Source organism: Indicator indicator, chromosome 2, assembly GCF_027791375.1.
Source record: "Indicator indicator isolate 239-I01 chromosome 2, UM_Iind_1.1, whole genome shotgun sequence".
Classification (NCBI taxonomy): domain Eukaryota; kingdom Metazoa; phylum Chordata; class Aves; order Piciformes; family Indicatoridae; genus Indicator; species Indicator indicator.
Window position 1 is genome coordinate 59,136,525 of NC_072011.1, and position 12,340 is coordinate 59,148,864.

A 12,340-nucleotide genomic window follows, 5' to 3' on the forward strand; every position below is an offset into this window, starting at 1 on the left:
AAAGGATGTTGGAGTGAGGTGGGGGTTGGTCTCTTCTCACATGAAACAAGTGACAGAACAAGAGGAAACGTCCTCAAGTTGTACCAAGGGAGGTTCAGGTTGGATATTACAAACAGTTTCTTCCCAGAAAGGGTTCTCATGCATTGGAACAGGCTGCCCAGGGAGGTGGTGGAGTCACCATCCCTGGTATTTAAAAGATGTGTGGCTGTGGTGCTGAGGGTTGTGGTTTAGTGGCAGTGGCTTAGCAGCAGTGGTGGATTGTGAGCTCTAGATGAGCTGTTGGACTCAATGATCACAAAGCTCTCCTCTAACCTCAGCAGTTCTATGGGTCTATGATTCTGTGTTCTAGAGATCTCTGAGGGAGATCAGAATGAGAGGACACAGTGTTAAGCTGTGCCAGGGGAGGTTTAAGCTGGATGTGAGGGAGAAATTCTTCACAGAGATTGGCCATTGGAATGGGCTGCCCAGGGAGGTGGTGGAGTCACTGTCCCTGGAAGTGTTTAAAATAAGACTGGATGAGGCACTCAGTGCCATGGTTTAGTTGATTAGATGGTGTTGGGTGATAGGTTGGACTTGATGATCTCAAAGTTCTTTTCCAACCTGGTTAATTCTGTGATCCTGTGAAGGAGTTTCTTTGAGCTCTGTATGCTTGCTGACTGTCCACCAGTATTATTGCATGGGTACTCCTTCCTTTATATTAGTGTAGCAGTTGTACCTATGTTCCTTCTGGTCTTCTTGATGGCTCACATCCTGGATGAGGCCATTATCCATCAGTGCTATTAAGTTGTTCATAATCAAAGCATTTTAATAATAAAGGAAGCTGTTGTTTCATTAATCTGTTGATGAAAGAAACTCTATTACTTAGCCAGCACATATTGGCTCATTCGAGCATTTATTTATGTATTGTGATTAGTCTTTCCTCTTGAGTATGTCCTGAATGAGTAGGAAAGATTTTTTTCTCTGTGAGGATGATGGAACACTGGAACAGGCTGCGCAGGGGTGTGTGGAGTCTCCTTCTCTGGAGATAGTCAAAACCTGCCTGGAAGTGTTCCTGTGTGATCTGGTATAGGTGATCTTGCTCTGGCAGGGGGGTTGGACTGGATGATCTTTCGAGGTCCCTTCCAATCCCTAACATTCTGTGATTCTGTGAAAAGAGGAGAGCACATCACACAAGGCACCACTGAGAAGAGTCTGGCTCCATTCTTATGACACTTGCCCTTTAGATATTGATCAGCATTAATGAGATCCCCTCTCGGTCTCCTCTTCTCCAGCCTAAACAGCCCCAGCTCTCTCAGCCTCTACTCATAAGAGATGTTCCAGTCCCCTCAATATCTTAGTGGTTCTCTGCTGGACTGTCTCCAGTAGTTCCTTGTTCTTGTTGAACTGGACACAGCCTTCTAGGTGAGGCCTCCCTCTGTGCTCTTGTATTGCTAACAGGCAAATGTAAAGAACTACTGAAACCTAGTCTCCTACAGACTGCCTGTACTGTGGCCTGTTGTGCTCTCTGACAGAACCCCCACCACTGCTTGGTGCTTTTAGCAGCCTAGAGAGTGTGTGTTCTCTGATGTCTAATACAAAGTGCAAACCCTCTGCCCTTTTTATGGGGGTGCAGTGACTGGGCACCTCTCCTCTGTTGCTCTGGTCCTTGCTGTGACATTTATTGTATTAAAGAAGTCCACACCCTCTGTCAGGTTCTCTTGGAAATGGTTGCTCAGTCAGAAAGTCCCTCAGGTTAGAACCACCCTCTGGCCAGCCATCATGGTATGCACTGGTGTTGGAAGAAGTTACAGAGAGGTAACAGAGAAGCTGCCAGCTCTTGGCTGCAGCTCCCTCAGGTGGCATTTCCCAAGCTGTGAAGGCTGCATGACAGCCACTCCAGGGAAGGTGGTTTCCACTGCCATGGGCAGGCAGGCTGGTATCTGCTCCCCATCAGCTTCAGCTTTGGTGTACAGTGATGTCCCCAAGCAGTCTTCTTGCCTCAGCAGGGAGATCTTGCAAGCTTCTTGTATGGTGGGTGTCACATAGAAGATGGCAGGAATTTGTTTCAGACTGACAGAGCAATTAAAAATGCTCCAGGGCTAGGATGACTCTCAAATAAAGGCACCAAGAATCAATGGAGCTATCAGGGGGTTGTGAAATCCCATCAGATGGCAGATGGAATGTGTAATTAGTTTCTGACCCAGCACATCATTTGCTGAGTATCTCTCTGTTCCCTTGAGCTCTGAGACCTTCACAAAAAGGTTTTTTTCCCTTGCCTCTCAGTGAGTCTCCAGCACTCTCCATGCATCTTTTGAGGTTGATCCATATTGACATCTTACATTATATTATTAAGTTGGAGCCTTCTGACTCTGGGTTTTACAGCTTGATATTTTTCCTTGTAGCAAATCTTAGCTATCACTACAGCTTGTCATCTGGTAAAGATCTCACTGTCACTTTGAGACCTCCTGATTGAGCCAATATGGGATGAAGGTCTCACTTCAGAAAGGGAGGGAAGCAATGAGGCTGCTGTAGTCTTTGGGACATGGCTTCCCTCCTCTTTCTCTGTGATAGCAGAGGTCAACTGAAACAGGATCTCCCTGTATCCAGACACAGGAGGGCAGAGCACTCTGCTACCCCAAAAGTGATGTTTATTTAAAATAAAGTTGCCTTTAAGCTTGGGGAGAGAATAAGAGGAGCAATGGCTTCTGAACAATGAGTAAGTTTAAGGTGCCAGTTCAAGGCGACCTGAGTGAAAGGTGTGCTAATTCAGCTTCAAAATGCTGCTTTGAAAAAAGGAAAGCACCCAGAGTGATTACCTTGGTGTCCCTCTACAGATAAATAAGCTTTCAGGGTTCTATCTTTATCTGGTGGTACTTCCTCCTGAATTTTTCCAGTTCATCATTGACAGCAGATCATAGAATCATGGAATGCTGTGGTTTGAAAGGGACCCTTGAAGGTAATTTTGTGCAAATCCCCAACTACCTCAGATTACACCAAGTTACATCAAGTTTGACCTTGAATGTCTCCAGGGATGGGGCCCCAACCTGTTCCAGTATTTCACCACCTTCACTGTGAAGAACTTCTCCTAATGTCCAACCTAAAGCTCCCCTGCTCTAGTTTCAAACCACTGCCCCTTGTCCTATCACTACAAGCCCTCCCAAACAGTCCCTCCCCAGCCTTCCTGTAGGTCCCCTTCATGTATTGATTATGTAGCTATAAGGTCTTCCCAGAGCCTTGTCTTCTCCAAGCTAAACAGACCCAATTCTTTCAGCTTATCTTCAAAGTGCTCCAGCCCTCTGATCACTGTTCATGTGGAACCTCCTCTGCTCCCTTGTCCTGTCATTGGACATCACTGAGCAGAGCCTGGCTCCATCCTCCTGACACTGTTCTTCACATCTTTATAAACATGAATGAGGTCACCTCTCAGTCTCCTCTTCTCCAAGCTAAAGAGCCCCAGCTCCCTCAGCCTCTCTTCCTAAGGCAGATGTTCCATTGCCTTCATCATCTTTGTGGCTCTGTGCTGGACCCTTTTGGGCAGTTCTCTGAGATCCTTCTTGAACTTGTGCGTGTGTGTGAATGTGCACTGACTTCTAGTGGAACCACTCATCTTTGCAAGGGTACCCCAGTCGCCCCTTCTGCTCCTCCTGGAGGTCCTCTTCCTGCTCTGTGAGGATCAACCCCCAGTCTGCCAGGGTGGCCTCAGGTCAGTGTGCTGTCCTGAGGCTGCTGGTCTAGGACACACCACAAACCTACAACAAAGTTTGCTTCAGGTGCACAGGGAGAGCAAAGATCGATCCTAAAGTCTGTCTCTGCAACAAGATGCTTCAGCACCTCAGATGCAGGGTAGTTTATAGCTGCCGCCTCAGTCTAGAGTGGTGAGGTGACATGGACAGTCTTTTGAGAGCCAGCCTTTAGAAAGGCAGCAGCAGAAGTGCTGCATCAGCTCCTCACAGCCCACTGCAGGTAGAGCAGAAGAAGATCCTCTGGCAGGAAAAGAATTCTCTGAGGCAAATGCACCCTCCTGCAAGCTGTCAGCACCAGCGCGCACCACTTAGTCCTTCTCACATGGTCCTTCTTGCTCTTCTACCAGCTGTCCCTGCTCAGAGGCAGTTCTTCACTTCAGCCACACCACATGTGGCTGCCCCAAAGCCTGAGCCTAGAAAACCCCAAGTCAAATGTTTCCTCAGCAGCATTTCCTTCCTATTTGTCCTTCCTTTATCAGAACCTTCCTTCATCAGAACCTTCCTGACACTGAGAAGCCAACCCAGCTTCAGAGGTTCTTGCTTAGCAGAAGCTCAGACCATATCACTGGTGTGGGTGGCACTTTCATGCCATAGATCTTTCTTTAGAGGACTGTATCTATTTTGCCAACCAGAGATGCTGCAGCAGGGCCATGCCAGCATCATTCACCTTAGGAGGAGACACGTTGCTGTTCAGGTCCTGACTGACCCACAGCCTTGTGCTGCAGATACTCAGCAAACCGGACCTACTAAAACATGACAGTGTGGCAAACTGGACCTACTAAAGCATGACAGTGTGGCAAACTGGACCTACTAAGGCATGAAAGTGTGGCAAACTGGCCATACAAAGACAGGAAAGACAGCAACAGGAGCTTTATTCCCACTTTGGGCTGCAATGAGGCCCAGGTCTAGCTCCCCAGGATGTAAACCCTCTTTAGGTTTCCTACTCACCCTCCCTGGGTTGCCATGCCAAGTGCCAGCTCCATGTTGCATGGTGGCTTGCTCCATCATGTGCAGCCCAGAGGCACACACTCCACTTGCAGCCTGCTGATGCTCTCACAAGAGCACAGGATGTTAGGGGTGGGAAGGGACCTCTGTAGATCAAGTCCAACCCCCCTGACAGAGCGGGATGATAGAATTGAGCACAGGTCACACAGGAACACATCCAGAGGGGTCTTGAAAGTCTCCAGAGAAGGAGACTCCACAACCTCTCTGGGCAGCCTGTTCCAGTGCTCTGTGACCCTCCCAGTGAAGAAGTTCCTCCTCATGTTGAGGTGGAACCTCCTGTGTTGTAGTTTATATCCATTGCCTCTTGTCCTATCACAGGGTGCATAGGAATGCTCTTGCTAGGCAGGTCTTTCCTATGGTGCTGCTTCTCTTTACTGTCCCTTGGGGGTTTCTGGAGGCATGCAAACCTGCACTCCTCAGCCTGGGATGCTATTTTTAAGGCTGTGTGTGAGGACTTTAATGGCATTTTTAAAGCTACCCACCTGGGAAAGTTTCTTCTAGCTCGAGAGTTGGCTTTTGCCTCTCAGGTCAATATTCAGTCTCCACAACCATCATCCAAAATCGTAAGGCAGACCCCTCAGCTGTAAGACTGGTTTAAAAATGACTTTATTATTATTATTGCTGGGCTCTGTGTTTGCTTTGTTGTTTTTTGAACTCCAGGTTAAAAATATGATTTCCTTTCTTTTTTAAATGGAAAAATCTGAGTTTTCTTCTTCAATAGTCTGTGTGCCAAAGTTCAGGCTTTGAAAGGAAGAGCTGATTCTTGCACAGTTTCATTTGCTTCCAGACTGAGCTAGCCTGGTTACTGTTGGTGTGGGAGGTGGATTTCAGCTCTCACACTGTGACACCAACAAAAATAATGAGGAGAGACTGAGGGAGCTGGGGCTCTTTAGCTTGGAGAGGAGGAGACTGAGAGGTGACCTCATTCATGTTTATAAATGTGTGAAGGGTGAGTGCCAAGAGGATGGAGCCAGGCTTTGCTCTGTGATGCTGATGACAAGACAAGGGGCAATGGGTGGAAGTTGAGGCATAGGAAGTTCCATGGAATCAAGAGGAAGAATTCTTTCACTGTGAGGGTGACAGAACACTGGAACAGGCTGCCCAGGGGGGTTGTGGAGTCACCCTCTCTGGAGATTTTCAAAACCTGCCTGGATGTGTTCCTGCTCTGGCTGGGGGCTTGGACTGGATGATCTTTCAAGGTCCCTTCCAGCCCCTAACATTCTGTGATTCTGTGAAAAGGGAAGAGTACATCACACAGGGCAGTCCAATTCCTTTGCAGTGTGGTTCTTTGGGCTGTTCTGTGTGTCAGGAACACAGCACAGGATCCCGTGGTGAAAGCCAAGTCCTAACTGAAACGGTTTACCATGTCCCAGTTCAAGCTCACCGGGCACTTGTGTGTTGCAAAAGCAAAGGTGTGCTCACAGGGCCCACTGCACATCTCACATGCAGCGGCATTTAGGGCCCTTCACTCAAGGGTAGGGTATTCTTCTGAGAGTGCTGGCTTGAATCCCAGTCATTGTTCTCCTTTCTCCTGATGACCCACACCCAAACATACTTAAATCTGAGTTATTTAGCAAATGGATTAGGTGTTGATGTGTAGTGCTCAGCTTTGGGGTCTTGAATGAGGTTTACATGGCCCACAAAGACTCCCAGTGTGGTGGTGGATGAATAGGACCCCAGGCTTCCCACCTTGAACGTCACCTGTGTGAGACAAGTGCTGCTCACAATGTATGGGTCTGTGAGTTGATCCTTTCTGAGGACCTTCAGCCATGCAGATGGATAGGTCACATCCACCTGACTAGCACCATGTGGAGGAGAGCAGCACCTCTGCCTGCAGCAATGCAAGGCCTTTGCCTGGCTTCTGAGGAGCATGAGGCAGAGGGAGATACCCACACCTGAACACCCAAGACCAGCTAAGGTCTTCTGAAGTTCTCAGGACCCTGTAGGGCTCTTGTGCTGTACCTCAGATGAGACAACAATAGAGGTACTGCTAGGTGTGTAGATGAAGGTGATGTGCCCCATACTCCTGTACCTCCTTTCCTCCCAGTCTTTGTACTCATTTTTGATGGAAAAAAAATGGGTAAAAGGCCCAGATAGGTATCTCTTCATTAAAGTGAAATAAATAAATCAGTATTTCCAGTCCTTGCCTACTTGTTAGATAAGGACTTTCCTAGCCTCAGATAAGGTATTTTCTCAGACAAGGCTTTACTCTGTTATGAACTGAGGCAGAATAAGATCTGGACTGAGAGATATGTATCTTTGACATAAGTTCAAGCCTAGCATACATGACCTTGTAATCAGACTTAAGGCTAAGTTCACCCTTAAAAACAGCCATGAAAGAAACTTGTTTTTCCTGAATGGGAAGAACAGTTTGAAATGGGGCAAATGTGAACCAAAGCTCACCTGATTTTCAGGAGGGAAGTGCAGCAAGGACTACAACCCATGGTCTAAGACTCTGGAAGGTAAAGGAGCCCAAGAAAGTTGGGCAATTTTTAAATGCCACTTCCTCCAAGTCCAAGACAGGTGTGTTCCCTTGAGTAAAAAATGGGGCAGATGTGCTAGGAGACCTGCATGGATGAGCAAGGAATTTCTGAATGAAATCTCATGGAAGAAAGATATTTACAGACCATGGAAGAAGGGACTTGTCAAATGGGAGACCTGTGCTACATTCTATGGCCCTGTTCCAGCAGGGGGGTTGGACTTGATGATCTTCGGAGGTCCCTTCCAACCTCTAACATCCTGTGACCCTGTGATCCCAGGTTGTTGTTTTTTGTTTTTTTTTTAAAGGCATGACACACTGCTCTGGAGAGCCTGGTGGAAGCACCAGAAATGGAGACACTGTGCATCCTCTTGGAAAATCAAGGGGCAGGAAATCGTGTCCTTATCTCTCTTTCCCAAATGCAGCTCTTGCCCTTGAGGCAAATACAGAGTGGAGGCTCTAAATTGTCCACTCACTACTGTCTTGCTTCAAAGTTAAGGGACTTCCATGCTAGGAAAAAAAAAGGTTGACAATCTTAACAGGGCAACCTGGGGAAAAATTGCATTTCCTGGGGCCTCAGCTGTAGCAGTGGCTGAGAATGGATGAACACAAGTTCTATAAGGAGTGGCTGAGGGAACTGGAGAGGAGGAGGCTGAAGGGAGACCTCCTTGTTCTCTACAACTCCCTGAAAGGAGGTTGTAGTGGGGTGGGGGATGGCCTCCTCTCCCAGGTAACAAGTGATAGCATGCGAGGAAATGGCCTCAAGTTGTACCAGGGGAGGTTTAGGTTGGACATTAGAAAAAAATTCTTCACCAAAAAGGTCACTGGGTGCTGGAATAGGACCAGGGAAGTGGTGGGCTCACCATCCCTGTAGGTGCTTAAAAGACGTTTGGATGAGGAACTTAGGGACATGGTCTAAGAATCGTGTACAGGGAGATGTTAAGTTATGATTGGACTCAATGATCTTCAGGTCTTTTCCAGCCAGGTGACTCTGTGTGATTCTGTGAAGATGATTAGGCCTTGAGCGATCTGGTCTAGTGGGAGGTGTCCCTGTCCATGGCAGGGGGCTTGGAACTAGATCTTTAAGGTCCCTTCCAACCCAAGCCATTCTATGATTCTATGACTCTATATTGATTCTATGATTAGGGGAACATTGATAATCTCCAGGCTTAGTTGGAAGCCCAACAAATCAGTGCAAAAGAAGAATTGTCAGTCATCACAGTAAGTTTTTCTTCCCCAGGTAGCTGAACTTGGGGTACTGGGGCAAGTTTCACATCCATCCAAAGAAAGCATCGCAGGCAGCATCAGCAGCTGTATAACCATGTGTTTTAATAAACTGTATAACTAGCAGAAAAATAGTTTTGGATGTGTTTGGCCTCCTCCCCCCTCCCCAAAATATGAGAGGGGAAAAAAGAAAAAAGAAAAGAAAAGAAAAGAAAAGAGTAAAACCCAAATTAAGAAAAAAAACTCTCCCAGAGGAAAGGTGACACAAAATAGAGAGTCAGGAAAAAGAAAAAAAAGGCTTTTGATGACATTCTTGGGTAAAGAAATTATGTTTGTAAACCACAAGGCAGCGAATCATGAAATGCTTATTGTTTTGGTCAGTTTCTCTCTCTTTCTGCATATGTATATGTAGATACATATATATCTATGCTGATTGGCCCTTGGTGGGTTGAAATGGTACATCTGTTAAGACAAGAAAAAAACCCCAACAACAACAACAAAAAAGACTGACTGTGGGGAAGGAGTAAAGAAGAACATAAATGCATTGTTTCAGTCAGTGGAAGTAAGGACAATGCTCAAGTCCCTTACAACATACCATCGTGCTGGGGATTGAGGGACATGCTTTGCTCTCCACAGCTCTGCTGTGCCCCTTGGTCCATGAATGAGCTGTGAATTTGGAATCTGAGTGGTCTCCTCCACTGCTCTGCATACGAAGCATTTCCCCTGCTTAATTCCCATGCTTTGCCAATATTTTGAATTGAAAAATCTCTTAGCAGTTTGTAATTTATTCCTCTGTTTCTCACACTGCATGTCCTGTGCAGGTCTGTGCACTGCAGGACCTGTGCAGGTCCCCATGGTAAGGCGGAGCAGCCTTGATGAGCGATGTGCCACAGGAATGTGCTGTTATCACAACATGACTGGATGGAAGAATTCGTTTTACAACAGATCCCATGCTACTTCAACCTCACGACTCACTCTGCAGAGCCAAGTCATGCAGTGACCTCAGCTGTTCTGCACTGGGTGGGCCTGTGGGGGTCACAATAAATTAAAAAAAAACAAACACAAACCCCAAAACCCAAAAAAAAAAAAAATCCCCAACCAATTTGATTTCCATTTATCTTTCCATGGAAACCTAACCACACAAAAAAGAGTAGGCAATACCGCCCTGTGCTGAGGCATCTGCTTTGCTCTTACGCAAATGAGTCCTGCATTAAAAAAAAAAAAAAGGAAAAGAAAAAGGAAAAAAGGTTCTTCCTCCCATTGTTGTATTGCTTTCAGAGAACCAGCCACTGTCCATGCTTTCCCAGATCTCAGTGCCGTGCTTGACAAGCAGACGAAGCACAAGCTCATGCTGGCTGCAAAGTTCAGGTCACCAAGAAGGTATTAAGAGAACAGCTCAGCTTGCCAGCTGCTTGTAAACACTGTATTGCAAAGAAGGCAAAGGCAGAACACCCCTCTCCACACCTCCCACAGCTTCCTTCCTTTTCTTTTTTTCTCTTTCTCTCTTTACTTCCCCCTCCCCATTCTTTTTCTCTTTTTTCCTCTTTCTTTTCTTTCTTTTTTTCTTTCTTTCCCTTTCTTTTCTTTTTGTTTTTTCTTTTTCTTTCTTTTCTTTTTTTTCTTCTTCTTTTTCTGTTTCTTTCTTTAGCTTTATTTCTTCTTTCTTTCTCCTTTTTCTCTTTCTTTTCTTTCTTTTTGTCTTCTTTCTTTCTTTTTCTGTGTTTTTCTCTCTTTTTTCTTCTCCTTTCTTTCCTTCTTTTTCTGTGTTTCTTTAGCTTTATTTTTTCCTTCTCTTTTTCTCTTAGCTTTCTTTCTTGCTTGCTTGCTTTCGCTTTCCTTCCTTCTTTTTCTTTCTTTCTTTATTTCTTCTTGCTTGCTTGCTCACTATCTTGCTTTCTCTCTCACTTGCTTGCTTGCTTTCTTATATGGGGGTTCATGAAGAGAAGCAAGACTTGTGCATCACAAATGGTAGAACTATCCCCACCCCAGCCAGCTCCCCACCCTAGGCTAATGCACAAGGCTATCTTATCTTGTACCTGCCCCCAGAAGTGTTTGTCTCTTGATCTTGTTTTGGAAGTCTCATGCAGTCTGATCTGCTGGGCAATTCTGCAGCGCAGGTGCCGGGCAGCTGGTCCTCTTCCTGAGGCTCATAAGTGGTTGGTTTTTGACAGGTAGGCAATAAGGGCCACAGCCACTCCAACATAGATGCCAGTTCCAATTGTGATGGACAGGACAGCCAGGAAAAGTGCTCGCCGGGAGCTGGAGCTTGCGTGGTGGAAGTCCCCCTTGGCCACTGCTTTGTTTGTCTGCAAGATACACAACAGCAACAACACAAGGTATTTATTTGTTTCACCTGCAAATGGAGATTTGAGGCTCATTTCTTGCCTGAAACATGATCCTGGGATATGGCAGTGAACTGTTTGGACATCAGATACTGGGTTTTTTTAGTTGGATGAGGTTGTCGGCACAATTAGGATGATCATGGGAGTCAATGGCATCTCAAGTGGTACTTCTAAATGACTGTAAGCTTAAATGTATCCTAGGATTTAATGCTATGCAGCAGGATTCCTGAGATAGCTCAGCATCTCCTGAGGATTTGGACAGATGGGCTATGAGCTAAGGGTCTGCTACATCCCCTCCAGGCAAAGCCACAATTCTGGTACCTCGGAAGAGTAATCCAAAGGTCTCATAATTGTATCACTTCTCCTACGTAGCTTTTGAGTACCCAGGCAAGTACCTTGAACTCAGTCTGATCAGCTGAAGATCCCAAAGTTATTTGTCAGGTATTTTGAGCCTCAGAAAGTGACATTTTGTTAGTGTAGCTGTCAGTAATGAACACAGAAAGCAGGACTGCAGGTGACTGAGGACTGCCTCCTGTGATGATCCCACAGTCAGTGGGATGGCAGAAAGCTACATCCAGAGCTTGAGAAGTATTCAAATACCAGTTCCACTAACACACTCTTCAGAAGTCTTTGAGCCCCCCAATTCAAGAAAAAGGCAACATCCCTGCTCAAAACAGGCAAAGGAAAGCTAAAATTGGACAGGACTGATCTACCCATTGATAAGACCACCTACTACCATTGCAATGGGTCTCAGTCTTGCAGCAGAATGAGAGGAGAACATCATCTGCCCATGAGTCAGCATCGTGCCCAGGTGGCCAAGAAGGCCAACAGCACCCTGGCCTGGATCAAACCCAGGGTATCCAACAGGAATAAGGAAGTGATTGTGCCCTGGTTTAGAGAAGGGCAATGAAGCTGGTGAAGGGTCTGGATAACACATCTTATGAGGAGCAGCTGAGGGAGATGGGATTATTTAGTTTGGAGAGGAGGAGGCTGAAGGGAGACCTTCTTGCTTACTGCAGCTCCCTGAAAGAAGATTGTAGCCAGGTGGGTTTGGTTTCTTCTCTCTATTATCAGGTGACAGAACAAGAGGAAATGGCCTGAAATTGTGCCAGGGGAGGTTTAGGCTGCAGAGTAGGAAAAATATCTTTCCTGCAAGAGTGGTCAGGCATTGGAACAGGCTGCCCAGGGAATCATCATCCCTGGAGGTGTTCAAGAAACGTATTTAGTGATCATGGCAGTGTTGGGTAGGAGGTTGCACTCCATGATCTTAGAGGTCTTTTCCAACATCAATGATTCTATTATTGATTCTATGACCTTTATAGACCATGGCATGATATCAGCAGGGTCACCCAGCAGGCCATAACAAGTCTTCTCACCTACAAGCAAGGCCTTGTAGAAGCATATAAGCTCCACAAGTTCTGAGACAGTCTTTGTTTCCCTGTTACAGTGAGCATGGAATTTGTAACACTTTAATTGTATTTCTCCACAATGGCCCAGTTTTCTGGAACACTTTCTGCTTCAGTGTCATCTATTGCTCTGGTTTTATCTTTTTATTTTTTCTTCTTATT

At 46.1% G+C, this 12,340-nt stretch overlaps 1 protein-coding gene across 1 annotated transcript in view; it reads right to left on the minus strand.

Annotated features, from left to right (window-relative positions):
- Window positions 1-10,577: 10,577 nt before the first annotated feature.
- The window catches only part of SYNDIG1 (synapse differentiation inducing 1), a 76,852-nt gene continuing 75,089 nt past the window's right edge, over window positions 10,578-12,340 (minus strand). The window contains exon 3 of the mRNA XM_054399169.1: window positions 10,578-10,736. Coding sequence (XP_054255144.1) covers window positions 10,578-10,736 — 159 coding nt within the window. The remainder of the gene's footprint in view (window positions 10,737-12,340) is intronic.